The sequence below is a fragment of the Phytophthora cinnamomi genome (genome assembly GCF_018691715.1).
Source record: "Phytophthora cinnamomi strain GKB4 chromosome Unknown Contig127, whole genome shotgun sequence".
Lineage (NCBI taxonomy): Eukaryota > Oomycota > Peronosporomycetes > Peronosporales > Peronosporaceae > Phytophthora > Phytophthora cinnamomi.
The window spans coordinates 366,171-394,114 of record NW_027151060.1 but is presented as its reverse complement, the minus strand read 5'-3'; the positions used below and the strand labels follow the sequence as shown (position 1 = coordinate 394,114).

The 27,944-nt window shown below is 56.4% G+C and overlaps 12 protein-coding genes across 13 annotated transcripts; 6 read left to right on the top strand and 6 right to left on the bottom strand.

Annotated features, from left to right (window-relative positions):
• Positions 1-1,115: 1,115 nt before the first annotated feature.
• IUM83_07134 (Aldehyde dehydrogenase, mitochondrial precursor) lies at positions 1,116-2,693 on the top strand (the record flags this gene model as incomplete). Its single annotated transcript, XM_067931399.1, has 1 exon — positions 1,116-2,693. The coding sequence occupies one exon, from the start codon at positions 1,116-1,118 to the stop codon at positions 2,691-2,693; it is 1,578 nt and encodes a 525-aa protein (XP_067780425.1).
• A 1,055-nt stretch (positions 2,694-3,748) lies between these two features.
• Positions 3,749-5,326, top strand: IUM83_07133 (aldehyde dehydrogenase, mitochondrial precursor; the record flags this gene model as incomplete). The annotated part of the gene is made up of 1 exon (XM_067931398.1): positions 3,749-5,326. The coding sequence occupies one exon, from the start codon at positions 3,749-3,751 to the stop codon at positions 5,324-5,326; it is 1,578 nt and encodes a 525-aa protein (XP_067780426.1).
• Positions 5,327-5,977: 651 nt separating this feature from the next.
• On the top strand, positions 5,978-7,850 carry IUM83_07132 (uncharacterized protein; the record flags this gene model as incomplete). 2 transcript variants are annotated; one of them, XM_067931396.1, is made up of 10 exons in its annotated part: positions 5,978-6,047; positions 6,151-6,225; positions 6,308-6,408; positions 6,485-6,573; positions 6,643-6,686; positions 6,794-6,978; positions 7,056-7,159; positions 7,235-7,480; positions 7,554-7,675; positions 7,747-7,850. In XM_067931396.1, 10 exons carry the CDS (start codon positions 5,978-5,980, stop codon positions 7,848-7,850), a joined length of 1,140 nt encoding a protein of 379 aa, XP_067780428.1. The 2 variants fall into 2 exon arrangements, with proteins under 2 accessions (XP_067780428.1, XP_067780427.1); XM_067931397.1 differs by lacking the exon at positions 6,151-6,225 and having other exon boundaries at positions 7,277-7,480.
• Positions 7,851-8,130: 280 nt separating this feature from the next.
• Positions 8,131-9,646, bottom strand: IUM83_07131 (protein xap5 circadian timekeeper-like; the record flags this gene model as incomplete). Its single annotated transcript, XM_067931395.1, has 8 exons — positions 8,131-8,178; positions 8,242-8,319; positions 8,382-8,501; positions 8,578-8,709; positions 8,768-8,829; positions 8,912-9,171; positions 9,263-9,351; positions 9,434-9,646. 8 exons carry the CDS (start codon positions 9,644-9,646, stop codon positions 8,131-8,133), a joined length of 1,002 nt encoding a protein of 333 aa, XP_067780429.1.
• Positions 9,647-9,776: 130 nt separating this feature from the next.
• Positions 9,777-10,982, top strand: IUM83_07130 (ubiquitin-conjugating enzyme subfamily protein; the record flags this gene model as incomplete). The annotated part of the gene is made up of 5 exons (XM_067931394.1): positions 9,777-9,808; positions 9,924-10,202; positions 10,290-10,511; positions 10,584-10,752; positions 10,827-10,982. The coding sequence occupies 5 exons, from the start codon at positions 9,777-9,779 to the stop codon at positions 10,980-10,982; spliced, it is 858 nt and encodes a 285-aa protein (XP_067780430.1).
• A 318-nt stretch (positions 10,983-11,300) lies between these two features.
• Positions 11,301-12,696, top strand: IUM83_07129 (Transcription-associated protein; the record flags this gene model as incomplete). The annotated part of the gene is made up of 2 exons (XM_067931393.1): positions 11,301-12,479; positions 12,562-12,696. The coding sequence occupies 2 exons, from the start codon at positions 11,301-11,303 to the stop codon at positions 12,694-12,696; spliced, it is 1,314 nt and encodes a 437-aa protein (XP_067780281.1).
• Positions 12,697-12,856: 160 nt separating this feature from the next.
• IUM83_07128 (CDP-alcohol phosphatidyltransferase) lies at positions 12,857-14,490 on the bottom strand (the record flags this gene model as incomplete). The annotated part of the gene is made up of 6 exons (XM_067931392.1): positions 12,857-12,988; positions 13,065-13,181; positions 13,264-13,445; positions 13,526-13,784; positions 13,866-14,091; positions 14,153-14,490. 6 exons carry the CDS (start codon positions 14,488-14,490, stop codon positions 12,857-12,859), a joined length of 1,254 nt encoding a protein of 417 aa, XP_067780280.1.
• A 3,813-nt stretch (positions 14,491-18,303) lies between these two features.
• IUM83_07127 (CDP-alcohol phosphatidyltransferase family protein) lies at positions 18,304-19,500 on the top strand (the record flags this gene model as incomplete). The annotated part of the gene is made up of 1 exon (XM_067931391.1): positions 18,304-19,500. The coding sequence occupies one exon, from the start codon at positions 18,304-18,306 to the stop codon at positions 19,498-19,500; it is 1,197 nt and encodes a 398-aa protein (XP_067780285.1).
• A 313-nt stretch (positions 19,501-19,813) lies between these two features.
• IUM83_07126 (CRAL-TRIO domain-containing protein) lies at positions 19,814-22,348 on the bottom strand (the record flags this gene model as incomplete). The annotated part of the gene is made up of 1 exon (XM_067931390.1): positions 19,814-22,348. The coding sequence occupies one exon, from the start codon at positions 22,346-22,348 to the stop codon at positions 19,814-19,816; it is 2,535 nt and encodes an 844-aa protein (XP_067780284.1).
• A 353-nt stretch (positions 22,349-22,701) lies between these two features.
• On the bottom strand, positions 22,702-24,381 carry IUM83_07125 (E3 ubiquitin-protein ligase XBOS34; the record flags this gene model as incomplete). Its single annotated transcript, XM_067931389.1, has 1 exon — positions 22,702-24,381. The coding sequence occupies one exon, from the start codon at positions 24,379-24,381 to the stop codon at positions 22,702-22,704; it is 1,680 nt and encodes a 559-aa protein (XP_067780283.1).
• Positions 24,382-25,173: 792 nt separating this feature from the next.
• Positions 25,174-26,091, bottom strand: IUM83_07124 (Polyubiquitin; the record flags this gene model as incomplete). Its single annotated transcript, XM_067931388.1, has 1 exon — positions 25,174-26,091. One exon carries the CDS (start codon positions 26,089-26,091, stop codon positions 25,174-25,176), a length of 918 nt encoding a protein of 305 aa, XP_067780282.1.
• Positions 26,092-26,952: 861 nt separating this feature from the next.
• Positions 26,953-27,829, bottom strand: IUM83_07123 (putative 3hydroxyisobutyrate dehydrogenase; the record flags this gene model as incomplete). The annotated part of the gene is made up of 3 exons (XM_067931387.1): positions 26,953-27,221; positions 27,300-27,329; positions 27,415-27,829. 3 exons carry the CDS (start codon positions 27,827-27,829, stop codon positions 26,953-26,955), a joined length of 714 nt encoding a protein of 237 aa, XP_067780289.1.
• Positions 27,830-27,944: the final 115 nt, after the last annotated feature.

The window sequence follows — 27,944 nt, the reverse complement described above, 5'->3', positions numbered from 1 at the left end:
ACTGTACTTAATGGACTGACGAGATCACAACAAAGTGCAGCCAATTAACACCTTGGGGCCGTTTGAAACGATCAGGAGGACGGGCACGACACCAAGCAGCAGCAGGCCTGGGATCCAAGCAGCAACAACCCGGATGTGCTTGATGACTGAGGGCGCCGAACAACGTCCTGTCGGCTGACACGAACGCTTCGAGGGAATTCGTTGGCACGTTGGCCATGCGATTTTAAATACTGGAGATTCCTGGCAGCAATTTGCTGGTGCTTGGAGAAGTGTACAAGCCAACAATCGACGCTTGTTCAACTTGCTCAACTGCACGAAGAACTGTAGAAATGATCGCTGCTTGGATCGGCGGTCCGTTCCATCCAGTGTTGCCTGGTCTTCTTGTGGCTACGCAATGAGCGAGTTCCAAAACGTTTTCACGTCGATATTGCACCATCAGCGCATACGTATGCCAGGCCATAATGAAGAAGAAGTAAGACTGCAACACTTGCACAAGCGGGTCCAAATTCTACATTGCTGCCTTGTTTCCGTTTCGAAGGTTCTCCTAGATGTGAAACACTGCTCCCTCCCCCTTTTCCACACGTGGTTTTCGTCGACAGCTCGAACCTCCTGAGCACTCGCTTGCGTTTAAATTGATGGTCGCGTCTACCCAAAAAGCGCTTCAACATGCAAATCGTGCCCCCCGGTGAAAACGTATTGAGTTATGTATCGGTCTTCTTCCTTCCCAAGGACACCTGCCGCTTTCCTCGGGCAAGCAGCATGCCATGCCTGCTTATGGACGCCTACGATTCTGCCGGACTACAGTGCAATGTGTGGCCATTTCAGACGGGTTCTCGCTCTCTTGTACAGTATCGCGCATGTACATGTACTTGTATCACGGGATTGCGCACAGCACGTGTCGACCTTCAATTTGCTGTCGGATGACTGTGCTTCAGCCCGAGCAGATCGGCTGGGAGTACTGCCCCAATCCGCGCTGCAAGTCAAGTTTGAAGTCTTGGTGGATTGCGGAGACCGGCGCCGACAAGCGGCGAGGCGAGGCGTGACGCCGATGCTCACTCCGCTTTTTGCGCTTTCGTCGACACTTCCATTCCAAGCGACCCCGAAACACAAATACCATGCAGCGCCACATTCTGCGTAACCTGCCGCGCGTCCAGGCCAATGCTTTCGCCCGCGCCTCTGTCATGACGGCTGCCAAGGCCTCGCCAGTCGCATTGACCCGACAGTTTTCGTCCAAGGTGCCTGTCAAGCAGACCAACCTGCTGATCAACGGCGAGTTCGTGCCTTCGTCCAGTGGTCGCACCTTCGAGACGTTCAACCCGGCCACGGAGGAGAAAATCGCCGACGTATCGGAGGCTGTCAACGCGGACATTGACGCCGCCGTGGCTGCTGCCCGCGATGCGTTCGAGGGTCCGTGGCGCACCATGTCCGCTGAGGACCGCGGCAAGTTGCTCTACAAGCTGGCGGACCTCATCGAAGCGAACATCGACGAGATCGCCGCTCTTGAGGCGCTCGACAATGGCAAGCCATTCCACGTTGCCAAGGACAATGACCTTCAGCTTGTGCTGAAGACCCTCCGCTACTACGCGGGCTGGCCCGACAAGATCCACGGATCTGTCATCCCTGTTTCGGGCTCCTACCTCTGCTACACCAAGGCTGAACCCGTTGGTGTGTGCGCTCAGATCATCCCGTGGAACTTCCCGCTGCTCATGATGGCGTGGAAGCTGGGCCCCGCTCTTGCTGCTGGCAACACCGTCGTGCTGAAGCCCGCCGAACAGACCGCCCTCTCGGCTCTCCGCGTTGGTGAACTCATTGTGGAGGCTGGCTTCCCTAAGGGTGTGGTGAACATCGTGCCGGGCGTAGGCGCTAACGCTGGCCGCCACCTTGCTCAGCACCCCAACGTGGACAAGGTTGCATTTACCGGATCGACGGAAGTCGGCTACCAGATCATGCGCACGTCGCACGTGAGCAACCTCAAACGTATCACCCTGGAATTGGGCGGCAAGTCCGCCAACATCATCCTCGACGACGCGGACATCGATCTTGCTATCAAGCAGTCGCAGTTGGGTCTGTTCATGAACCAGGGTCAATGCTGCATTTCGGGTACGCGTGTTTTCGTGCAAGAGGGCATCTACGACGAGTTCGTGAAGCGTTCCGCAGAGGCCGCCAACGCTCGCATTGTTGGCGACCCGTTCGACGACAAGACGGACCAGGGCTCGCAGATCGACGAGGCGCAGTTCAAGAAGATCCTGAGCTACATCGAGAAGGGTGAGGAGGAAGGCGCTCGTCTTGTGGCTGGCGGCCACCGCAAGGGCGACAAGGGTTGGTTCATTGAGCCCACCGTGTTCGCCGATGTCACCGATGGCATGACCATCGCTCGCGAGGAGATCTTCGGACCCGTCATGTCCATCCTCAAGTTCAAGACCATTGACGAGGTCATTGCTCGCGCCAACGACTCGGAGTACGGCCTTGGTGGAGGTGTGGTGACCAGCAACATCGACAACGCCATCAAGATCTCCAACGGTATCCGCACGGGTACGGTGTACGTAAACTGCTACGACGTGTTCGACTCGAACACACCGTTCGGCGGCTTCAAGGACTCTGGCATCGGTCGCGAGAACGGCGAGCTGGGTCTGCGCAACTACCTGGAGCACAAGACGGTGATCATCAAGCGCCCGGAGGACTCGATGCCGTAATTTTTTATCCACTGTAGTAATTTGAGCTAAAAGCCAATGCGGTCCGCATTTTTTATAATGAACAAGTTGAAGTGCGATTCATAGTTCGGTGCCTGGGACTAATTTAGGCAACGTAGTGCTTTCATGGAATTGTTGATACATATACTCAGTATGGCACCACGCCCGTGACCCCATGTTCTCGTTTGGCACTTGAAATTAGCAACCGCAGTGATCACAGAGGCATAATCTGGCATAATCTCCTACAGCACAGATGGAAGTTATTCGTGTACAGCTCTCATCCGTCGACACGCAAGTACAGGTTGGACTGTGCAGGTTGCAGTTTCGAGCGTCAACCCAGTTCACCGGATAGCAGTCTGGGTAGCCTAGCCTGTATTGCAGGCTGCTGGCAGTTGACACCAGCGGGGTTTAACATACGGACCGCCGGTATGTCATCACTTTCGTTCGCACTCTTCAGCCCCAGAGGTGTCGACACTGTGGATTCTTACAATGGCACGAACTGAGCTTTTGCAACGCGCGACGCAGCTTGTTGGTCAGTGACCACGCCTGACCGAAGCGCCCCGCCTGCCTCGCCGAAGTGGCACCCGGTCGGCCACATCGAGCACGCTTTCGGTCGCGATTTGGCCTTCCCTCGGCTTGACTCTTTTATTTTCCAGTCGACGTTGAAGGCTCTTGCGTTTTGAGTGATGAGACCCACACCCCTTCAACTGATACAACTATATACCTTTGGAATCATATTCTAAAACTGAAATAATTTATCAACAGGTGAAAGTTATAATGACCGCAAAACCACTTCCAATATAACCTTGGTCAATAAATATTAATGAACAAAATGTACATTTCAATGCAATGTTGCTTGGGATTACGACGGCTGGCAGCGCAACAGATACCATGCCACGCACGAGGCTAGGCCGCTACTGCATGTACCCCATGCCAGGAAGGCAGAGGACTATTCAATGCAACTTGGCCCACGGTTCCTGAGCACGGTCGCGTCCGGACTGCTCATTCTGCAATTTACTTCGCCCCGAGCAAGCCACCCAGCCCAAGAACTCCGAGCCATGCAGCGCCACATCCTCCGCCAGGTGCCCCGCGTTCAGGCCAGTGCCTTCGCAGTCAAGACTGTTGCCACGGCCGCCAAGGCCTCGCCGCTCGTGCTGTCGCGCCACTTCTCGGTGCAGGTGCCGGTCAAGCAGACCAACCTGCTGATCGACGGCGAGTTCGTGCCGTCCATCAAGGGCAAGACCTTCGAGACCTTCAACCCCGCCACGGAGGAGAAGATCGCGGACGTTGCTGAAGGCGGTACCGCCGACATTGACGCCGCCGTGGTTGCTGCTCGCGCCGCCTTCGAGGGCCCGTGGCGCACCATGTCCGCTGAGGACCGCGGCAAGCTCATCTACCGTCTTGCCGAGCTCATCGAGGAGAACATCGACGAGCTGGCAGCGCTGGAGGCTCTGGACAACGGCAAGCCGTGCTCGGTGGCCAAAGCCGCAGACCTCGGCCTCGTGATCAAGACCTTCCGCTACTACGCGGGCTGGCCCGACAAGATCCACGGATCCGTCATCCCTGTTTCGGGCTCCTACCTCTGCTACACCAAGGCTGAACCCGTTGGTGTGTGCGCTCAGATCATCCCGTGGAACTTCCCGCTGCTCATGATGGCGTGGAAGCTGGGCCCCGCTCTTGCTGCTGGTAACACGATCGTGCTGAAGCCCGCCGAGCAGACCCCGTTGTCCGCTCTGCGTGTCGGTGAGCTCATTGTGGAGGCTGGCTTCCCTAAGGGTGTGGTGAACATCGTGCCGGGTGTTGGTGCCGAGGCCGGTCGTCACCTTGCTCAGCACCCGGACGTCGACAAGGTTGCCTTCACGGGTTCCACCGAGGTCGGCTACCAGATCATGCGAACTTCGCACGTGAGCAACCTTAAACGTGTGACGCTGGAGCTTGGCGGCAAGTCTGCCAACATCATCCTCGACGACGCGGACATCGACCTCGCCATCCAGCAGTCGCAGCTGGGTCTGTTCATGAACCAGGGCCAGTGCTGCATTGCCGGCACGCGCGTGTACGTGCAAGAGGGCATCTACGACGAGTTCGTGAAGCGCACGGTGGAGGCCGCGAACGCTCGCATTGTTGGCGACCCGTTCGACCCCAAGACTGACCAGGGCTCGCAGATCGACGAGCAGCAGTTCGAGAAGATCCTGGGGTACATTAAGGAGGGTCAGAAGGAGGGTGCCAAACTGCTTGCTGGTGGCAAGCGCCACGGCAACAAGGGCTGGTTCATTGAGCCCACCGTTTTTGCTGATGTCGAGGACGACATGACTATCGCTCGCGAGGAGATCTTTGGACCCGTCATGTCCATCCTCAAGTTCAAGACCATTGACGAGGTCATCGAGCGTGCCAACGATTCTGTCTACGGACTGGGCGCCGGCGTGGTGACCAGCAACATCGACAACGCCATCAAGATCTCCAACGGTATCCGCACGGGTACGGTGTACGTGAACTGCTACGACGTGTTCGACTCGAACACGCCGTTCGGCGGCTTCAAGGACTCTGGTATCGGTCGCGAGAACGGCGAGCTGGGTCTGCGCAACTACCTGGAGCACAAGACGGTGATCATCAAGCGCCCGGAGGATTCGATGCCCTAGGCAGCTTACCCACATTTGATGTCTAGTACCAGTACCGTTAGCAGCTTTTAAATTGGGAAAGCCACACACGTCGGAATAGACGTAACCATTGATCTCTCGTATTGATACATGTCGCGGTGATAGCTACTTTGCTCCTGGCGCCCCAGATTATCTGTGCGATGGAGAACTAGCTCTTTTGTTTGATCTCGTACAATCCACAACTATGTCTGCGCCGCATCTGCAAAAAATCGATGGCGGCTAACCGTATTATAGTGTCTCGCAGCTCTAACATAACCGTCGATGGTATGGCGGCGAGCCTCCAAGTTGTTGCACGCTTACATACATCCTTGCTTGTTGTCGATGGCCTTGTGACTTGGTGACAACGCATACAGATACAATGTACACCTTCACTGTGCTCTAAACAAATTCGAAGTGCACCTGGTGAACTTTTTTTCTTGTGTCCGTTCACGAGGGATTTTTCCATACTTAAATCCGATACGTCCTGTCCGAACCCAAACAAAACCCGCGGGCCTTACCTATACTGAACGCTCATATACCTGTTCCGCTCTGCTTCCTTCTCTCCCGAACTTCGACTCAGAAATCTGCCCAAGAGCGCGAGAGCTCGAGCCGCCGCCCAGTCCCGAGTCTTCCTGCCGCCCCTCCCCGCGCCCCATGTCGGCCATGAACCTCAGCCGTGAGCAGCAGAACGAGCTCCTCTTCGTGGGGTTCAACCAGGACAGCGGTGCGTCCCCTGCGCCTCCTCCTGCGCCGACATTCTCCAGCACAAACCCCTGTCTTCCTCGAGCTCTGACGCGTCATTCCATGCCTTGTACGCTCCTTTCCAGGCTGCTTCGCCTGCGGAACCGACTCGGGCTTCAAAATATTCAACTGCGACCCGTTCAAGGAGACGTTCCACCGAGGTTGGAGCGTTGTAGGAGCCAGAGAAGGAGTTGCGCTACTGTGCTCCGAGTCTCACCCCATCCCCGTTGTCTATTGCCACAGACTTCTCCAATGGCGGCATCGGCATCGTGGAGATGCTGTTCCGCTGCAACATCCTGGCCATCGTCGGCGGCGGACGCAATCCGAGATACCCTCCTAACAAGGTGACGACGCCTGCTACAGAGAGCAAGGCATGAGCTGCCGGTGTGCTAATGCTGTGGGCGCATTTTTCGCGACTAGGTTATGATCTGGGACGACCACCAGAGCCGCAACATTGGAGAGCTCAGCTTCCGCAGCGAGGTGAAGGCCGTGAAGCTCCGTCGCGACCGGTACGGCTCGGCCGACCGACTGGGAGTTTCTTTTGGTATTTCTAACGGATTTTTTTGTGATTTATGCAGTGTGGTGGTGGTGCTTCAGAACAAGATCTACGTCTACAACTTCTGTAAGTTGTGTGCGCGACTGTAGATGCTGCAGCGGTGTGCTGAAACTGGTGCTGGACTTTTGCTGATTTTCACGCACGTGTACTTGCGTGGATGTTGCGTATTACAGCGGACCTGAAGCTGGTGGACCACATTGAGACGATTGCAAACCCCAAGGGCTTGTGCGCACTGTGCCCGAATCCGTCTAACACGGTGCTGGCCTGTCCGGGTGTGACGCGCGGCACTGTGCGCATTGAGCTGTACGACCTGAGGAAGACCACGCTCATTACGGCTCACGAAGCGGAACTCTCGCAGGTGCGGATTCATTTTTGCGACTCATGTGGTTATTGTGGTAGCATGAAGTAACCGAGGGAATGATGCTGTTGCCACAGATCTGCTTGAATCTTGACGGTACGCGTCTGGCAACGGCGTCGGACAAGGGTACGCTCATTCGTATCTTTGACACGCAGAGCGGTCAGATCACGCAGGAGTTGCGGTACGTTATATTATTATGGTTTTCTGAGTGACTTTAGAATAATCCCTGACGGAGACATTTGTGGGAATTTTGTAGTCGTGGTGCGGATCGCGCGGAAATCTACAGCATTTGCTTCAGCCCGACTGCTCCGTTGCTAGCGTGCTCAAGCGACAAGGGCACGGTGCACGTATTTTCGCTGACGGCCGAGGGTTCTGGCCACAGTTTTTCGTCAGACCCGACTACGATGGGAAATGCTCCGTCTCAAAGTGCCCCATCGCACTATTCGGCGGGAAGCGCCCCTCGTAGCGGTGATGACGACGGCACTGAAAACTCCAAGTCCAGGTAACAATTCAATTTCAAATCTGACCCTGCATTAATAAAGATCTAACGTGTTATGCTGACTGTGTGCGTGTAGCTTGTCGTTTATGCGGGGATTGCTCCCGAAGTACTTCAGCTCTGAGTGGAGTTTCGCACAGTTCCGTGTACCGGAAACCCGAACGATTTGCGCTTTCGGGACGGAGAAGAATACCATCGTTGGTAAGTTCCCGGCGTCTTGTTTGGCTTGAGGATTTTTGTAAACTGACAGGATTACACGTATCTGCAATTAGTTGTGGGAGCGGACGGATCATTCTACAAGGCTGTCTTTGACGCCAACGGCGAATGTCAGAACACGTCTTACTCCAAGTTCATTCAGTCCGATGAGGATGAATAGACACGCCACTCCTGATATCGCTCTGCCCTCCTCAGCCCAAGATGTCTGCAAGTCTTGTTTGAAGGAGACGTATCGGGCGACGAGTCATGCTCCGTGCGCTGTTGACCATGCTTGTATCATCTTTATTGCGATTGCTTTCCGTTGCCAGTTTGATCAGCTATTCAGTTATCAAATGAGTTCGGGTTAAAGAAAATCACCAGGAAAAACGATCTCATTGTCTGATGCCATTCATCCTAGTTTCAATTGAGGAATACAGTGAGCTCTGTCGATTGCCTCGAAATTAGTCGCCGTGGATAGTGTACTTCTCGCGGACAACGTTTGGATCATACTACAAGCAGCTTTGACGTTAGCATAAAAGGTGTACGACACGTAGTATGAATCTCCAACTTACCACTTCCCATCGACTAGCGGGAAAAATGTGTTTGTTCTTCTCGTACCAATGGCGGTCGACAACTTTGCCGGGGTGGGACTACAGACCAGAGCACAAGTCAGAAAGGAGCTGTAATCTGACGTAGAAAATAAACCACTCACCTCGTCCTTTTCAACACGTCGATCCTGTACAAGACGGACATCGTCATGCACATCGAAGTGGAACAGAGGACCACTTTTTCCACGCGCTTTGGTCACGATCAAATCGTAGAAGGAGTAGTGCTGGTCATTTACACATGAGACACAATAGGAAAGTTAATGTCTAAGCTGGATTTCATAGAACAACCAGAAAACTTACATGAGGGATGATCAAGTCTTCCTTGATGTAGATCAGATTCTCGGCGCCGACACCGCGCAACTCGGCAAACTCTGTCACTAACTGCTGTTTAACAAGCTCCAGGTACTTGCCAATTGTCGTCTTTTTGGGAACCTGCCGAAAGAGAGCAATTCAGTCTCCTGTAAGCGACAGCTGGCTCTATAATACGCACCGTGATCTCCCGGCGGTGACCAGATCCATCCCAGTAACTGTAGGTTACAGCGACGTTTTCATCTGTACATACAAGACCAAAGACACCACGACACATTCAGCCTGAGTAGCCACCACCAAATCTTAACATAGCAGAGATATGCACTTTTGATTCGTTCTTGCTCTGCTTCCCATTCCTCCTTAAGCCGCTGGCGTTCGCGTGCCTCCGCCTTCTCACGTTCTTTGTCCGGCAAGAAATCTGTCTCCACGTTAGGATTCTTGATACTCTTCTTCACACGCTTGGTTTTCACATGCAGCTCTTCATCGGCTTCATCCTCTCCGCCGTCCATATCGAACGACAGCGGCCCCATCTTCTTTGCTTTTCGTTTCTTCTTCTTCTTCGGCTCCTTCTGCTTCTCCTCCGATCTATCACCAACCAGCCCACCAGACAATCAACACAAATCCAATTCATCACCAACTCAACGCACTCATATACAGCGGTGGATGCAGCACTCACTGCACGTCCACGGGGGCACTCTTGCGATTCTGCAGGTCCTCGCGCTTCTTCCGGAATTCCTCAGCCGTCACGAGCCCCACCGTTTGACGCTGCACACACCCGAAGCGTCAAAATTAGCATAAAAGAAGGATGAATCCATGCGAATTGCTAGCTGGCGGCTGGCCAACTCGCCTTGAACTCGCTCTCGTCGTCGTCCTGGTGCGACTGGAAGTTGGCGTCGATGCGCGTCCCTCGGCGGTTGGTCTTCTCGATGTCCTGGCGCTTGGCCTCGTACTCCTTCTCCTGCTTCTCCCTCTGCTTGGTCAGCTTCGCCGCGCGCGACCCAGCCACGTTGCCCTCCACCGTGTGAGCGCCCGAGGAGCCATAGCGCTCGATGCCCGTCATGATCACCAGCTAACGGAGCTGTGGAAGAGCTGGTACACTTTGCCTTCTGCTAAGTACGAGTACGGGGCACTCTCGACTAAGTACGAATCGGAGTTTTGAATTGGAGCTGCTCGGCAGGAAAGAATTCACGATGCTGCGGAGACTCAAGGCCTCGTCGGACGCGTACGTGGCCTCGCCCCCGGAGCTCCCAGTGGCTCCTGCAGACGATATTCGTCTTTGCACTGCAGTGTCTAGCAGTGTTATGACGTTTGTTTCGCGTTTCCCGTTGCAATCGCAGCTCGCAGCCGTCGCCGAACGCGGCGCTGGACGACGCTCAGACTGCCAGCGAGCAGGGCGTCAGCGATGGCCCCATGTCGTCCCTGCAGAAGTACCGGTCGCAGACTATGAAGGACTACGGACTCATGATCGAGTACAAGCACCTGCGGCAGCACGTGCCCAGCGGCATCTACGTGCTGCCGAGCTTCGACCACTCGCGCATCTGGTACGGCGCCATCTTCGTCCACGCCGGACTCTATCGCAACGGAATCTTCAAGTTTACCATCTTTTTGCCCGAGAGGTAAAGCGGCAATTGCTGGGGGTGATGCAATTGTGGTTTTGAAAAGATTTAGAGAGGCTTATCGATGTCCTTTGGTGATGCATGTAGCTACAACGGGCCGGGCACGTATCCTCGCATCGTGTTCAACACCAAGATCTTCCATCCGTATGTGTACGAGGACACGAAGGAGCTGGACCTGAAGCCGAAGTTCCCGGACTGGGACCCCGAGCTGCACTATATGGTGGCTGTGCTCACCTACCTCAAGGGTATCTTCTACATGAAGGACTTTCCAGACATGGCCACTGTTGCGAACGGCGTTGCGTTGGATATGTACGTGAACAGCATTGTTGCCAATGTGAACAACTTAGATGGGCTGATAGTGTGTGGGTGCTGGTGAAATAGGTTCCGCCACGACCCGGAGAACTACGTGAACAAAGTGGAGGAATGTGTGGACGAATCGCTCACGAATGTTTACAATAACGAGCAGGGATCCACGATCCGCTTCACTAAGCACAATCCAGCCCACGATAATCTAAGGCAGGAGCTCTTTGCGCAGCTAGATGCAGCCCCGGTACGTCACACTTTTATAGTCAACTGTATGTTAAAGGCCGCCTAATAGGCTTCCGACGTGCTGTGTCAATGTAGCCCGCCGCGCCGCAAACACTAGAGGAAAAGATGGCTGCTCCTCCTTCGACGCGATCGCTGTCCATCGTAACGGCCGCCGCAGCGGAAGGAGCTTCCGGGCAAGCCGCTGCTGCAGCGTCCGCAGATGAACCGATGCCAGACACGTTTGAAGAGTAATACATGATGTAGGGCGCGTTGCTTGTAGCTAAAGGGTGTGAACAATGTGAAGACAATTCATTCAACTACCACTCCGAAGCCTTCTGCTGTCATTGTGTCGGCATCACTTCCACCATGTTGAAGCAAGCGCAGTCTTATCACGAGCCAGGTGGAGTTGTCCTCCACGGTTTCATAAGAAAATGACAACTTCCTGAACTGCAACATTTCGCCCTTAATCCAGCAACCCTCTCTTCTTCTTTCTATGGCCCGTTGCTCGCACAGGGTAAAATTCAAAAAGGAAACTTCCCATTACGTGATTTTGGCACCGCAGCAACTCCCATGCCCGCCGCGCCCATGTCGAGCGACGCCGGCCTGGGCTCCAAGGAGGACGACGCGCGTCTGAACGAGCGCATCTCCAAGGCGCGCTCGGAGCTGTCGGAGCTGCACAAGATCATGGCCCAGGACGACCGCGACCGCCTGTTCCGCGAGAGCGACGGCCCCGCCACGCGCACCCGCAGCCGCACGACCGTCAAGGAGCGGCCGGCGCCGCTGGACACGGACTACCACACGCCGCAGCCGCTGCGCAGCGCGTCGGGCGAGCGGCTCATGCATCTGTCGCGCTCGGAGGACGCGGCTCGCGGCTCGGAGCGCATGCGGCTGGCGGAGCTCTCGGACGAGCAGCTCAAGTGGCCGACAACGGAGGCGGAGGCCGCCGCTCCACGCTCGGGTAGAGCGCGGATGAGCCCCAAGGGCAGAGTACGAGCCGCCACCACGCCGCGCCGCACGACGGCCAAGGACCTGAGAGACTACTCCACGGACTTCGTGCAGCAGGCGCTGAATTTTGACAACGTCGCGGACGACGATGACGCTGGAGCGGCGTCGCCGTCGCCGCCCACTGCCGGCGGTATGAGGCCACTTGGAGGAGATGCAGCACCCGACTTTGAACAGGAACGCGCAGGCAACTTCTCCGCAGGCAGGACGCAGCAGGAACTGCACACGTACGTGCGGCAGATGGAGGAGACCATCGCGCAACTCGTGCAGCAAAAGGATGAGCTACTGAGGAACCAGGCCGAGTTTGACAAGCAGGCAAGTGGCATCTTCCCGTCGTTGGAGAACCTGAACCACCAGCTGTCACAGATCGTGCAGGGCAAGCTGCTGAACTCGGGACAGTCGCAGAACAATGACGACGTCGTGAATCTGCATGAAGACATGCTGGATGAGCTGCGTGTGCAACGAGAGCAGTTAAGCGAGCTGGAGGCGGATGGCAAGCGTCGTAAATATGACGCGGAGCTGCAGGAGCAGAATCGCGCCATTGAGATCTCGCAGATTAAGGCTGATATTATCGGCGTTGTCGCTAGCGGGAAAATGCGAGACGAGCGTTCTGAGCTGTTAGCTGATTCCATCAAGAAGCTACAACAAGAGCTGCAAGAGGCTGTTAAGAATATGGTACAGCGGTATCAATTGCTGGATAAACGGATCAACCAGCTTCAGACACCGATGACCCAACCTCGACTTGTGGTACGTTGCTGTCTGCAATGGCATCTATGCTTAGTATTTCATGCGCTAACGCCTGCAATCTCGTGCTTCTCATTTCAAATAGGGCCGCAAGTCGCAACGGAACACGCTTCTCTTCATCATCGCAATGCTGCTGGGTATCATTTCCGTAGCACTTGGCTTCCTCATCATGAGTAGTGGAGACTGCGGGATCATGGAGCGATGCCACCCGCTCATATAGTACTCCATCCAATCGTAGGTTTCCCCATTTTTAACATGCTGGCGAAGTAGACGGCTGCAACCATGACCTCTCTGATAGCATTCGTATGCATTGATGTGATTTTGCTAACGAGTTTGTGCTTACAGTAGCACTGATGTATGCCTACAGCGAGTACTAAGCTCTATCCCTGCTTCACCTTGAAGATGCGAATGCCAAGAATTGTGGCAAGCTCTGTCGACAAAAAGTAGATCATGTGCACGTACGCCAACAGCGAAATCACGAAGAATAGCTGAACCACAGAGCTTTCACGGCCCTTTGCACAACAAGGAGACAACCGAGTTAGAGCGACCCCGTCAGCATACTACGCAACTCAACAGCAATGAGCTTACCCAGGGCACAATGCCAGCCACCAACAGGAAGGACACTGCGAGCTGAATCAGGAACGTCTTGCGCAGCAGCCAGTACGGCTCTTCACACATGTGCGAAAGCATCATGTGCATCACCATCTACGATAATAAAATAACACGTCGATGTTAGTATCAGAACTCGCCGAGGAAATACAGATACGATAATATCGTATTATGATACCTTCGCGAAAACAAACCCCACAGTCCAGATTAGGAGACGCGGGTGGTCCGTGAACACATCAGACGGTGACCAAAGTACCCAAAGTGCAGACAGGATGACGAGCGCAATGAAGGGTGTGATGCCGAACAGAGCCGCAGCGCCATCCTTCGCCTTCCTCTCCATCGAACGGATAGCAACCACCGCTGAGCACAATAACAACACAGCAAACAGGTTAGCCTTTTCGAAACGTCCAGCCAAAACTGCAGGTATACCAGGTACACACCGCTGAAAAAGCACTGGCCAAGCCCGCTAATGATCGTGACCAGGACGAACACGTGGTTGTTGTTCAGCTGCGGGAAGATGATGTTCGGCTGCGTCCACATCGCAGGCCCCACAATGGCTGTGCCGAAGTAGATCGAGTACATAATCAGCAAGCCTTCGTTGGGTCCGTTAATGATGGGAAGCGCCAGAGTGCCCGTGTAGTATTCCTCCCACGTAGCCATGAAGAACACCATCGCGGGCGCCAAGAAAATCAACAGCGACTAGCAACAGAAAATCACAAGCACAATTTCGTCAGTATAACCTCTCTACAAACCATTCCACCGGTATCCGCCACCACTCACCCAATATGTCGGTCCGAGCATGACAGTCGACGCGAAGGTGCACGCACTGACAACCACGTTGAGTGCGTCGCAGCCGTGGTCGAACAGGAGTCCGAGCGGCGACGAGTTGCCCGTTTTGCGAGCCTGCTTGCCGTCTGCCACGTCCAAGATCTGGTAGAACAGCAGCGAGAAGCCCGCGTTCGCGTAGACCCATCTCGGGGCCTCCTCCACCATATTCGGCGAGTACCTGCAGTCAAACAGCACGTCAGTCTCTCGTATCTCTCTCTCCATCGTCCTAGCGCCCGTACCAGAGCATGATGGCGTGCGACAGGATCACGAGCGACAGCGCCCCGATGGTGATGGCGTTGGGCGCCAGTCGCGGCGACATCACATTGTCCACGAGCCACTGGGCGAGCGGAGAGATCACGTGGTTGTACAGCAGTGACGCGTCACTGCCGCTGTAGCGGTAGGCCAGGATGTGCTTCACGCCTTCCTCGGTCACGTAGCGGTACGACTGCGAGCTGGTCTCGGCTCCCGGCTGGGTCTCAGGATTGGGCTCAGTCTTGGGCTTGGGCGTCTCGCTTCCGGTCGCGGCCGGGGCGGGCGATGCGGCGGCGGCGGCAGCGGCAGACCTGGTGAGCACCATGGTTGGATGGATATCCGCTGCTTACTGTGTCGCTCGCTGTGCGGTGCGGTAAAGACATGGCTACACTGGGTTGGTGACAAGAAATGTGATGGCTGATACCTGTTGCGGTAATGCCACCAAGAAAGGTGACTAATGGCACATTTACTATATGTGCGGCACACCATTCTGCTGATCTTGAAGAGGCGCAGCAGCATGTGCGGCGTGAATGACGCAGTGTGTCTGCACGGAGACTGCGTCGTGGAAGCGGAGGATGGGGCCGCGTACGAGTGTTGCCGCTGTTATGCGATGTACGATGGAGCGCAGTGCAGCTTTAGAAAGGAAATGCTCTACTGGGAGCTGCCGGTGGCGTGCGCGTTGATGCTCATCTTGCTGGGCGTCGGAGCGTTCGTGACCGGGAGGGTCATCGCGTGGCTACGATTTTCACAGGCCAAACAGGATACTTTTGCATTTCCGCGGCAGTGGGAAACACTGGCGGATCAATCGTTTGGGTCTCGATTGCTGCCGGGCAAGTGGAGTGGACCGACTCGCAAGGGACTGCCAACCAAACCGGCCAAGCACCACATCGTTGAAAACATTTTCGTCGTCATTGCAGTATTCATGGAGCTCGTTCCATGGGTGCAGTTGACGGCGCTGTCATTTTTGCCTGTGGTGCCATGGCCAAAATCAAGTCGAGGTGTCGCTGAAATTCTGCGGCTTTCGCTGTTGTACCCGCTGTGGAGTCATCTTGAGCCAAGTCAGTTCCCAAGATTTATGTTATACCTGTCGTTAGGATTCGTACCTGGGGTTTTGTTGGTTTCGATCATTCTCGGTGTGAAAAGGTTTCCATTATTCAAGCCTCAGCCCAAAAATGCACCTGCTGAAGACGTTTGTACTCTTGTCTTACGACTGTATAGCGAATGGCTCGCATTACCCGTAATGATCGGTCTGCTCCTCCCACTTGAGTGTGCTGTCATTGGATACCGCAAGACGGATGGGTCAAAACTGACGTTACCGACTTTGGAGACCTCGTGTTTCACATTTCTACAGGGTGGCTTTGTCGTCGCGGGCAGCTTCGTGCTCGTTGGTTACTGCATCACGAGTTCTATAATCACGATACAGCTGAATTGTGAGGCATCTCCACCGCAGCCAACGCTATGGACGCACGTACGCTACACACGAGCTGCTCAAATGTTTAAAGCACCCGTTGCGATGGTATCGCTGAAATATGTCCAGTGAGATTCTGCACATTGCTAATTATCGGTTAATGTGTTGCTCTTTTGTAGAGCGTCGTGGGATCGATTAATGCCAACGCGCTGCTGCTCTGTGTAAGCTGTATTGTGACCTCGTAAGTTCTTGCTTGTTCTGACTGATACAGCGTGAACAGGTATTTCGCTGATCTGATGTGCGTGCAGACTAACGCTTGGCATCATGAACGCGAAGATAAGACCGTGCATGCTTTCGTTGGTGGGAACCCACATCCTGGCAAGGTATATCGCAGATAAAGGCAATCTCATCTCGTGTGCGTTGTACTGATACGCAGGTCAATGGACTTCGCCTAGCTGGCGCCATAATGGCGCTTTGGACGAGCTCGCTAGCACTTGTTGTATCTATTATCGATGTCCGGGTGCAGCCATCTTGTATGAGGTAAGGTAATGGTCTAGCGCAGCGCGACTTACAACGATATCTCACCGCACATTGCGTAGGCTTGGTCACTGGGTGCAATCGCGATTTCGGCAATTTCGCTACCCGGTTTGTTTATCTACCATACCGAGGACTTCTGGCATCGCCTCGCCTCGGCTGCGAAGAAGGCGGGGTCTTCGTCTCTTGCAGCGACCGCGAAAGACGCTAAAGGAGCCAAAAGCGGAAAAGTGGCCGACAGCACTCCTGCCGTTGCCATTCCTCCCAAAACACAAGCAGGGAAGGTCACCGCGATCGGCTACCGCGGTGGACTCCCGAAAATCGCGCCTAGACGGCGATCTAGCGCGGCGGAGAAGCTACGCAGTCGGTCGAAGCGGGTAAAACTATAAGCAACTACAGCACAGAAACAATAGGCCAAATGGTACATGCGCATGATCAGATCACGAGAACGACGTTATCGGTCTGTATCTACCAAGTACTTTGGCGATACGAAATCGGTAACTGTTTTGGAGCAAGCATTAGCAGCGGCTTACACCTCCGTGGAGCCTGGACGATGCTAGACCTCGGACTGTCGGCAGCGCTAGGATAATAATGATGCCCGCGGTGTCGCGAAGCGGACCATACGATTGCCGTACATACGCACGCAGGTCGCTGTACAATCGCTCGCTTCAAGCAGGTGGCTATAGCGTAGTTTGGAGCGCGCCATTTGGCCGAGAACGCGGCGCCATGGCCGCGCTCAGCGAGACACCGACCGCGACCCAACCTTCGAGCAGTAGCGTGGCACCTACCGGGCCGTGTTCAAGCAGAAAGGGGCGTTGCGCTCGCTGATTACGAGCCTCAGGCCGCTTGGGAAAATGTCTCGAAGACCTGCGAGAAGTCGACGTCGAAATTCGACGGTCGAATCCTACACCATCGCGGCAGCGGCGCAAGTACATGCAGTGTAGCGGCTCATGTAGTTGCCAAGAGAGCACAGCTCGCTCGTCGAGTTGCTCACGGTGTGTATCCCTGCTGTCTGGCGGCGGTACGTGGCAGCTCGCCACCCCATCTCATGCTAGCCAGCCGTGTCTTTAGCGTCGGGCTCGATTTCGGAATGGGTAAAATGCAGCGCGCAGCCGCCGCGCTGTCCCAAGGCCACAGTGCCACAGTGCGAGGCTAATAGAGGAAAATGGGCTCGCAAATTATGACAATGCAAGGCGAAGCCTCAACTTTGAGGCGATGGTGCTGGCGATGGCAGCGCGACCGATGGCAATGCAGGCGATACACTTGAAACCGCAACTGGACGCTCGGGCACTTCAATCCACCTGTCGGCGCGCCATTGGGCGGGGCCTGGAAGGGGCAAGGACACGGCTCGGAGCGCTCATCGACGGTGCGTCGGTGGTCGTCGGCGCCACGTATAATAGACCGGCAAGCCCGAAGCAAGGCGACCAGAACCCCAGGCCCAACATGCCCGGCGCCGCTGCTAAATGCAGCGCGTGAGACGGCGATTGTGGGACGCAGAAGTCAGCAGACCGCCAGGCCATCATCAAATCGGGCTCCGCAAATGCGTATTACGCAGAACCAGGTTGCCTTTTGCTGGGCAACATCAAAAACCCGGCAGATTTTAGAGCCCACGCGGGCAGCGAGCACTAACAGGTGTGAGCTCTAGCGAGGGTACATGCGCTGCTCAATCCTGTGGCGGCAGTAATGCAGCCGAGCCACACATTTTGCTGTTGTTGGCGGCGGTGAAGCCAGCGGATGCTGACTTCAAGAAACGCGATGTATACAACAAGTGTACCGTATTACACCGGCGGTTGGTAGTTGGTGCTGACGCCACTTGCAAAAAAAACCGAGCACATACCTAGCCTGCTGCGGAGCCCCATCAAGTCACCGAGGGCGTCGCCGCCCTAATATGCAGTGCTCCGCAGCTCCATTTGCGGTTGTCCAAGAGGCAGGCACTCGGATAACTGTCAGGTGAATCCCCTTTTCCGCTCCGATTAACATTTCCGACTCCGATTTAAACTTCGAGTCAGCAAACTAAGGTCGAGATCGCGATTAATTCGGGGCGAAACCCCCCGTTTTGCATGTCAAATTATGCGACACGTATTCGAGGGAAGAGAAGGTGAAGCCCCAGTGACGCCTGCCCACACGCCGCCAGCCGCCAGACCTCATTTCACGATTACTCCGGGACCGAGCAGCTACTCAGTGCGGGGGAGCGCGATGCCGAAGCCGACGGTGGACACGAAGCGCTGCGAGGAGGACATGTACGGCACGACCATCGACGTGGCCAAGGGCGTGAAGCACCGCGCGGGCTCGCGCTCCAACTCGCCCACGAGCAGCGGCGACGAGCAGTCGGACACGATGAAGCTCGCGCCCAAGTCGTCGTCGCCCCTGGGCGCGTCGCTGTCGTCCACGGGCTCCTTCTCCAAGCAGCCCAAGCAGCAGGAGAGCGTGCTGGAGCGCTACCAGAAGGCCACGTGCACCAAGATGTACGACGTGGAGGAGCTCATCGACTTCTACTGGCACCGGCGGCTGGCCGCCGTGCCCGCCGTGATCGTGAGCTACCTGCCGTTCATCATCACGCCCAACCAGATCACGATCTTCGGGCTGTTCCTCGGCTGGGCCTCGGCTCTCTGTCTCTACGACTCGGAGTTCCACTACCCGCTGGCCTGGGAGCCGTCGCACTCGCTGCTGGCGGCCGCGCTCTTCATGTTCACGTGGATCGTCTCGGACTGCACGGACGGACAGGTCGCGCGCCTCTGCAAGCGCGGCACGCGCACGGGCCGCATCCTGGACGGCGTCGTGGACGGCCTGGTCATCGCGCCCAACTTCTGGATCATGGGCACCGTCATGCAGAACCACTACGGCGGCAGCGTCATGTACTTCCACCTGGGCTTCTGGACGGGCATGTCGCTCTGGCTGCACGCCATCATCTACGACAAGATCAAGAACGTGTACATGGAGAACGCCCTCCCGCAGTCCGAGTGTGACGGCGAGACCGTCGCCAGCGTGCGCGCCGAGTACCACGCTGCACGCAAGCAGTCGGCCTGCGCGCTGGACACGATCCTGCTGGGCATCTACTCGGTGTACCTGACGGTGCAGGCGTCCTTCACGTCGGACGCTGCGTCGCAGGCCGAGCTGGACCGCCAGGCGCTGCTGGCATCGTGCACCAGCGAGTATCACGAGGCCTACCGCAGGAAATTCAGCGGCCTCGTGCGCGTGGCGTCGTTCCTCGGCATCAGCGCCCACATCACGGCCGTGTACCTGGCGTACTTCCTGGCCATCTTCGATTGGGACGTCATCTTCTACATGCAGTTCTACCCGCTCGTGCTGCTGAACATCGTGCTCGTCGGCGTTCTCATCCAGTACCAGCGCTCCGGGATGGCCACGTTCACGCCCAAGGACATTGCTTTCTAATCGTAGAGCGCGCCTGGCGAGACGCGTTTTAGCGATGGAACGCTCGGGCTGGCCATTTATGGTCACAGCCGTCGCAACGACCCTGTGAGCGCTTGCGTTGGCGAACCGAGCGGCACCGGAGGATCCACTATAGCGAGTCTTGTCAGCGAGTAGCAATGTAGATATCGATCCTAGCAAACTGCAAGCCCCCACGAATGTATGCTTACACTATCACTGAGACTAAGTTCACTCCTGGCTCGTTCCTTTATCGAAAGTACATTAGGGGTTTAATGGCGCTCTACGAATTAGTTCTTGCTTCGACCGCAAGGATAGATTACCGCTTACCCATACTGAAAAGCACCGGGAAGTTCATCCTACTCGGGATGGCAATCGAGAAGAACAGCAGGAACACGAGCCCCAGGGCTTGCACGAAGTAGAGCAGACTCTGGTCGAACGGGAACGCTTGCTCGAAGTAACCCAGCAGCGCAAAAAGCGCCGGAGAAGCAGCGCTCGCAATGAAGTGGGCCACGTACCGGACGCGTTGTGCCGCGCGATGCACAGCTAGCCGTCGATCAACGGCAATCGAGTTGTCCAGCAGCGCCATGATACCGTGCGAGGCCACACCAGCAACAAGCTGCTTCACCACGAGCACACCCACCACCATGAACCACGAGAACGGCAGCTCGTCCACCTTGAACAAGTCGATGAGCGGGAAGCAACCCAGGATGGGAACTTGGAGCAGCAAACCAATACGCAGCGTGGCAAGAGGCGTCATCGCATTCCGACCTGAAGAGCAGAGAGCAGCCGACGCGATCTGACCCAGGAGAACAGCGAGGGACAGCGAAGCGAGCGTTCCTGCAACTGTGAGGGTGATAGATGACACCGTAGATCTCGCTGACGGCGGCTCTGCATGGACACTGCCGCCTAGAGTGATCGGATTCTGCTTGAAAAACCACAGTGGCAGCATCTCGTCGAAACTGAGCTGCACCATTGACCAAAAGAAGAACACGAGCAGCACCAGGCATGCCAGTGGCTCGCTCGTGATCGCCAGCTCAGGCATGGGGGTGACCACCGCTTTAGGGGAAGGCCGAGTCGGCTTCACCAGCTTCTTCTCGAGCGGTTGGTACGTCCCAGAGTTGGCAGCACCGCTGCGGGCAACAGCTTCCGTCTTGGGCGACGGAGTAGATTGCGAGTGAACCACCACGGATATCACAGGCTCTTGGTCCTCCAAGTCTTCGACGCCTTGGAGTCCATACTCAGAACAATCGAAGAAGGCCTCTTCATCACTACCCTCGTCGCTCATGGTAGAACGGATGCTGTTTGCGCGAGCACGACTAACACTCGCATGCCGCGCTCGTGGAGTGGCTACAATTTCGAGCGTACGCTCCAACGATGCAGTCGTGCGCTTGAGCAGGTCGTCCAGAGAGCGCTCCTGAGCACTCTTGCCAATCTCAACGCCGTTGCGTCCACCATATCGTTGTGGCAGACTGTCAACACCGACGAGTGATATTAAATCTTGCGTGGCCGTCTCCTTCGCCAAGAACGACACCTTGTCCGCTGTGCGCTTCGCCAGATGAGGGCGAATACTCGTCATGACCTGGGAGAACCACACAGGGGAGTTGAGGACTGCAAGCGCCTGCAGACGGTCAGGGAGCTCGCGCTGTAGCGTTTTCACCACAGCACAGACACTATCCACCGCACGAGCGTCGGCATCGCGAAGCGAGAGGCCATCTAAGTCAACCACATAGACGATTTTCTGCGTCGGTGTGCGCAGCAGCGTCTCCTGAGCGAAAGCCAGGAAAAAGCGGTAGTGGTCGCGCAAGTCGGCAGTCGTGAAGCCGGCAGCATTAAGTTTGTCCATCTTGACACGACCCACGAAATCCCATACAATCAGGTGTCCATCCGAAGTGTAGCCGTGGAAGTAGTGAGGCAGGATTCCACGAATCAGTCGGAAATGCGGCTGCGGAGTCGCCAACAACTTGATCGCCGCCAACTTCGCTGGCGAGGCCATCGCCTTCTTGATACCCAAGCTCACGGCAGTGCGACTAAAGGTCTCTTCGAACGCCGATTTGACATGGGCCACAGTGGTGGACATGGGGCTGCCGCTCTCACTGCTGCTGGTGCTGCTCGTGTTCAGACTGGTAGTTGAACGTGGCGAAGACTGCGCGTCAACCTGAATCTGCGGCATGAAGTTCAGAAAGTCGTCGTCTTCTTCAGCGAGTTGCGTGTACGACGTCCTGCTCCGCCGACGCAGAGCCACCAGCATCACCATGACTGCAATCCAGGCGAGGATCGATACGAAGCAGAACGGGTAGAAGTAGAGCGACGAGTCTCTCACGACCGGGTCCTCGTTCGCGTTGCGCGGCAGTTTGACGCCGAGCGTGATGAACGCGAACGTGCAAATAGCTCCGATGCCTACTCCGAGCGTCTTGGTCACGAGCGCCAGCTTGGTTTGCCTGTTGCCGCAGATGTTGTCGATCTCGATCAGCGCCACCGGCACCACGCCGCTGCTAAGGCCCGTCGCGAAGCGCACGAGGCACATGGCCACGAGACTCTTGCACAGCAGCAGACTGAAGAAGCCCGCGCCAGTGACGGCCAGTCCCCACAGAATCACGCCCTTGCTGCTCTTGAGCGACCGCGCCAAGTTGATCCAGAAGCCGCAGCTCAGCGCGTGGCCCAGGAAACCCGAGCCCGACAGGATGGCCGTGTAGAAGCCCAGGCGGTGGAACGACGTCTCCGGGTAGAAATGCAGCGTGAGCATGGGCCCCAGCACCAGCACAACCGTCTGCGCGATGTACTCGATCATGGCGCAGGCCATGAGGAACAGCATGCGGGCGTTGACGCCTCCGCAGCAGCCGAAACACGCCATCGCCGCTGGCCTGTGTCTTTGTCGCGCGAGTTCTCCGTCGATTCGGAGGCTAGAGCGCTGGGGGCGGCGGCTGTCGCAAAGCGCAGATGAAGCTCCGTCGCGCTGTGGTGGTGCGCACGGGGTTTTGTGAGCGGGAGGGCACGCAGACGTCGCGGAGGGGGTGCGGGATGACGTCGCTTGCTGTCCGAGTGGCACGCTAGGTGGTCAGTACGTCTTACGCTTGGGAGAGGTCGTCACTACTTGAAAGGATTTGATTGGCTGAAAGGTTTTAGTGTTCGGTTCAACTCGATGTTGGAGGCGAATGATACAAACGCACTACATGTACAGCTTCCCTACAGGTATACCGGTATGCATTAGTCGTAGACCTTGAGGACGGAGCGCACGGGCATGCGGCATATCGGACACGCCTTGGACGTGCGCATGATGGTCTTGAGGCAGCCCGTGCAGCCGGCCTGGTGGCCGCACGGCGTGCAAATGGCGTTCCTGCGCGCCACGTCGCAGATGCCACACAGGTCAGGTGCCGAGTCACTGGCACTGCTGGACTGGGGCCCTTGAGCTTCGGAAGGCTGCGGTCGCTCTTCTTCGCTCGCTGAGCCATTGTTGCTGTCGTTTTCGTGCTGTGGCTCCTGGTTCGAGCTCTGTTGGGGCTGCGATGCCTGCGATCCGTCGTCAGTCACGAGGAGAACCCCCGTCGCAAACTCGGGTCCTGCAGTGTCCAGCTCGCTGCCGCTGACGATGCTGACACTTGAGTTCGTCTGCTGGCCGTCGATATACGGCCGCTGTGCTGCCAACGGCACCTCGACGTACTTCACTGGCTGCTGAGGCGTGAAATGGACTCGGCTGGGCTCGCGGCTGTCGGCCACCCTGGACATATCAGGACGTCGCACGGGCGTGGGGCGCCTTTGGAAGTTCGGCGGTAGCTCATCAATGGACTCTTCGTCGTCTGGCTGCGATGGCCGTGACTGAGCTTGGGCTTGGGCTGGACCCGGTGCAGGTTCGTGTGGGGCATCCTGGATGCCGTCCGGCTGGCGCTGCTCGAATGTGGTGCGAAGACGTTGGTAGAGAGGATCGTTAGCTTCTTCTTGCTGCTGCTCCTGCTCCCTCAGAATCGAAGAGCGGAGGTTTTCCACCAGCTCGTGCGGCCAGTAGTACAACTCCCCATTTTGCGTCTCGAAGAGCGATGTTCTGTATAGCGACGATCGGCTTTCGCGCGAGTAGAAGTTGGAGTTCTGCAGCACGCGGCGCCACTGGGCGAGGTTGTTCAAGCTGTCAGCTGCGAAGACGTAGTGGAGGGTCTGGACATCGTCGAGGCTCATCGTTTTCCGGCATATCGGCGAGCGGGTGAACTTTTGCCTTTTCACGCGGTGGCACATGACGGGTTTGTCGAAGACGAATGCGTTGTCGCGCTGGAGCCACGAGTAGCTGTCCGTCGAGGGGAAATGAGCCATCCGAGCTGCCTCATCCACGAGTATAACCATATCTGGTCGAAGATCTCCTGGGCGACGGAAAATGCAGAGCTCCGTCGAGGTGTGCTGTTTGTTACAGGCAAGCACTACAGCCCAGCGCTTTTTCCAGCGGAATTTCCCGCGAATGTACAGCCAGCCAGCATGCACCTTCATGTGCTCCAGCAGAACTGCTCCAACCACCTTTCGACCGTTTTGACGGGCGATGTCAAGCGGTGTGAAGCCCTTGCGATTAACAGCAAAGGCATCGGCACCTGCCTCCAGCAGCGTTTCCGTTGTCAGCGCGTTCCGGTTTGTCATCGCGGCGTAGTGCAGCGCCGTGTTCCGCAGCCTGGTATCGTCCACGTCGTTTATATCTGCCCCTGCAGCGATGAGCTTGGCCACAATCGGCTCGCCGCATCTGCAAGCAGCAGCCTCCATGAGCGGTGTGGTGCCCTTGCGGTGGTGCTTGTGATTAACTAAGTTGCGTGCCACAGCATCGGACTCCTCGATCTGCTCTTGGACTTTGACTTCGTCGCCAGCCCGGGAGAGCTTCCAGAGCAGAAGGAAGTCGTTGCGGGGAATGGGCATTGATGGCAATGCGAGAACTGTTTGCTGTCGGGCGGAATTGGAAGTGAGGCTCGTAGTGGTTGGTGCTGCATGCGCACACAAAGCGTTGGAGACGCTGTGAGACGGTGTCTCCATGCAATGTTGGACGCCGGAGACAGCCATTTCGAACGGATACATTTGTGACAAGCTACTTCAACTTGGACACTAAGCACCCAGCACTGCTGGCCGAGCTCATTTGCATCGGAGCGCATCGCGCCGCAGGAACATGCTGCGCGATCTCGCTCAGGACTATAACGCCAGAAAACCACACGTGGCGGCAGTCGAGATCAGCAGCGTTCCCGCAGACTGCTGTTCGGGCAGCCAGCAACGGCCAAGGAGCGCTGCTCGACGATCTCAACTTGCACACAGTGCCAAAGCGACTGAAGGCCTGGCGACGACGAAAAGATAACCTTCAATAGGTTTCCAATCCGATGTAGCGAGTCGGTTGTTTCCACACGGAGAAGCGTCAAGATCAGGATATGCGGTTAATCGGATTCTGTTACAGCTTGATGTTGCACATTTTTGTTTTTATTCTCCTGCGCGACAAAAGATGCCAAATTTCCCCTACGTTAGTTGCCTCGAGTCGAGACTCCCTACGTATCCAACTCCAGCGATGTACAATTCAAGATTCTCGATGAGGAAAATTTCAATGCAAACCAAACTTGTCGTAGTACACATGAACGCAAGCAAGAAGAACCATGACTAGAGTGACTAAATCACATTCATTTATAACATGCTCTCGACTTCAGAAGCTACACTACAACTGTAGCTAGTTTAGTTTCCGCCACGAAGACGAAGCACCAGGTGAAGAGTCGACTCCTTCTGGATGTTGTAGTCGCTCAGCGTGCGGCCGTCCTCAAGCTGCTTGCCAGCGAAGATCAGACGCTGCTGGTCAGGCGGGATGCCCTCCTTGTCTTGGATTTTCTGCTTCACGTTGTCGATCGAGTCCGACGGCTCCACGTCCAGCGTGATCGTCTTGCCGGTCAGCGTCTTCACGAAGATCTGCATGCCACCACGCAGGCGAAGCACCAGGTGAAGGGTCGACTCCTTCTGGATGTTGTAGTCGCTCAGCGTGCGGCCGTCCTCAAGCTGCTTGCCAGCGAAGATCAGACGCTGCTGGTCAGGCGGGATGCCCTCCTTGTCTTGGATTTTCTGCTTCACGTTGTCGATCGAGTCCGACGGCTCCACGTCCAGCGTGATCGTCTTGCCGGTCAGCGTCTTCACGAAGATCTGCATGCCACCACGCAGGCGAAGCACCAGGTGAAGGGTCGACTCCTTCTGGATGTTGTAGTCGCTCAGCGTGCGGCCGTCCTCAAGCTGCTTGCCAGCGAAGATCAGACGCTGCTGGTCAGGCGGGATGCCCTCCTTGTCTTGGATTTTCTGCTTCACGTTGTCGATCGAGTCCGACGGCTCCACGTCCAGCGTGATCGTCTTGCCGGTCAGCGTCTTCACGAAGATCTGCATGCCACCACGCAGGCGAAGCACCAGGTGAAGGGTCGACTCCTTCTGGATGTTGTAGTCGCTCAGCGTGCGGCCGTCCTCAAGCTGCTTGCCAGCGAAGATCAGACGCTGCTGGTCAGGCGGGATGCCCTCCTTGTCTTGGATTTTCTGCTTCACGTTGTCGATCGAGTCCGACGGCTCCACGTCCAGCGTGATCGTCTTGCCGGTCAGCGTCTTCACGAAGATCTGCATCTTCCGGGGTGGTGTGTTGTGTGGGTGTTCTTGAATGGGCTTGCTGCTCAGAAAGCAAATTGCGGAATGAGGAAAGTCTCCGGCCTCGAGGTAAAGTCAACCCAACGCCGCCATCTGCGACGTGTGCGCGCGTCGTTTCCCGTCCGGAAATAGCTGCGAAACTTCCCTTCGCCTTCCAGACCTCCAACGGCATACAAAACGACTGTTGCGGATTTCGCAGAAAGATTTCTGATCCTGGCGACCTACACTCTCGATGCGACAAAGGGCGCAATCAATCCCGGACAACACCATCCGAGGCTGACGTCGACAGGTTGCAGGGAATTGCCTGCTTGCTCGAGCCAAATGAATGTCAGCGTCGCCCGGCACCGCGGCGGGAAGCGCATGTCTCCCGAGTAGAGACTCCATCCATTAACGTAGCGCGGACCTGGCCAGCATTGGAGCTGCTGCTCATGCTGCGTTTCGTCCAGGCTCTGTATGGCGTGTCGCTCGCCCCCTGTCCTACTTTTCGGCGATCTCACCAGCGGGCGTGCGCCTGCGATGGATTCGCCAGGCCTGCTTGCTTGCTACGTGGCCTTGGCTGAGTACGTGTCACCGGGCGCTGAGCTTGGCACTCGCATCGCCCAGCTGCTCCAAAGCTCAGCTGGAGGAAGCAACTTGAGCACCTGCACGCATACATACACACGGTGCTGCTTCACCTTAGCCCTGTTGAAGCTCTATCGCGAAAGAAGCAACAGCAGAGCAAAACCCTGGACATGTGGCGCCCTTGAGCGCTGCAAGACCTACCGCTACTGGCAAACATGCAAAACACGGCGGCATTTCTGCTCATGTATTCACTTCGTCACACCACATACAGTGGCAGCCTTACAAGTCGGGTAGATCGTCCATCTGAGGCTGGCTTGGCGTCACGGTCTTGGTGGTAAAGTACACGAATCCTTGCAGTGTGGCGACGAGTAGGTTGTATAGCACGATAAACTTGGTCCACCCGGCGTATTCGTACGTCTGCGCACACAACACAGCAAAGAACAGGATTGTTGCCGCGCGGCCAATGTAATTGCCCAGGAACGGCAGGTACATCTCCACGCTTACGCCGTTCACGACGGACTTGAGGTCGTACAGAATGATCGCTGTGCCTAGAAGCCCCCAACACACAATCAGTCAGTGCCGGAGATTGAAACGATCTCCATTATGTCCTTGAGTGCAGCACGCACCGAATGCCATCGTGTACAGGCCCAATGAGACTACAATGCCGTATCGCACGAACACAAAGTCCACACACACGATCAGAGGCTCCATAGCAACACAACCGCGCAGCGGGAGCCTTACCGGATGCGTAATTGAAGTGGATGAGCATGCCGAAGCCCTGGATGATGGTGAAGGCAGCGGCGAGCGTGTACATGCCGCTGAAGACTATGTCCACCGTGATGCCTTGGTCGCCTTCGTTCTCCTCGCCTTGACCTCCGCCCCATCCAGTGGAAGCGCCGCCACCGCCGTAGCCCTGAGGCTGGTACTGGGGCACCGCGTACGGATGCACGTTCGGCGCTGCGTACGGCAGCTTCTGCGGCAGCGGCGGGCGGAATCCCTGGCCCCGCGGGGCCTCCTCCTTCTCCTCTTCAGCGCCCGCGTCCACCGGCGGGTTGCGCATCATGCGGTTGCCACCGGCGCTGCCTGGCCGCGGCGGCGTGGCGTCCTCCTGCGGATCCACGAGCGGCTGCTTCAGCTCTTCGTCCGGGAGGTCCATGGCGTCTGGTTCGCCTACACTGTATGGGGATCCTTCTTTGACTATGAATGCGACTTTTCTTCTTGGGGTTTTAGGTGTGAATTAGCCTAATACGTGGTATTTAGTGCTAAACCCT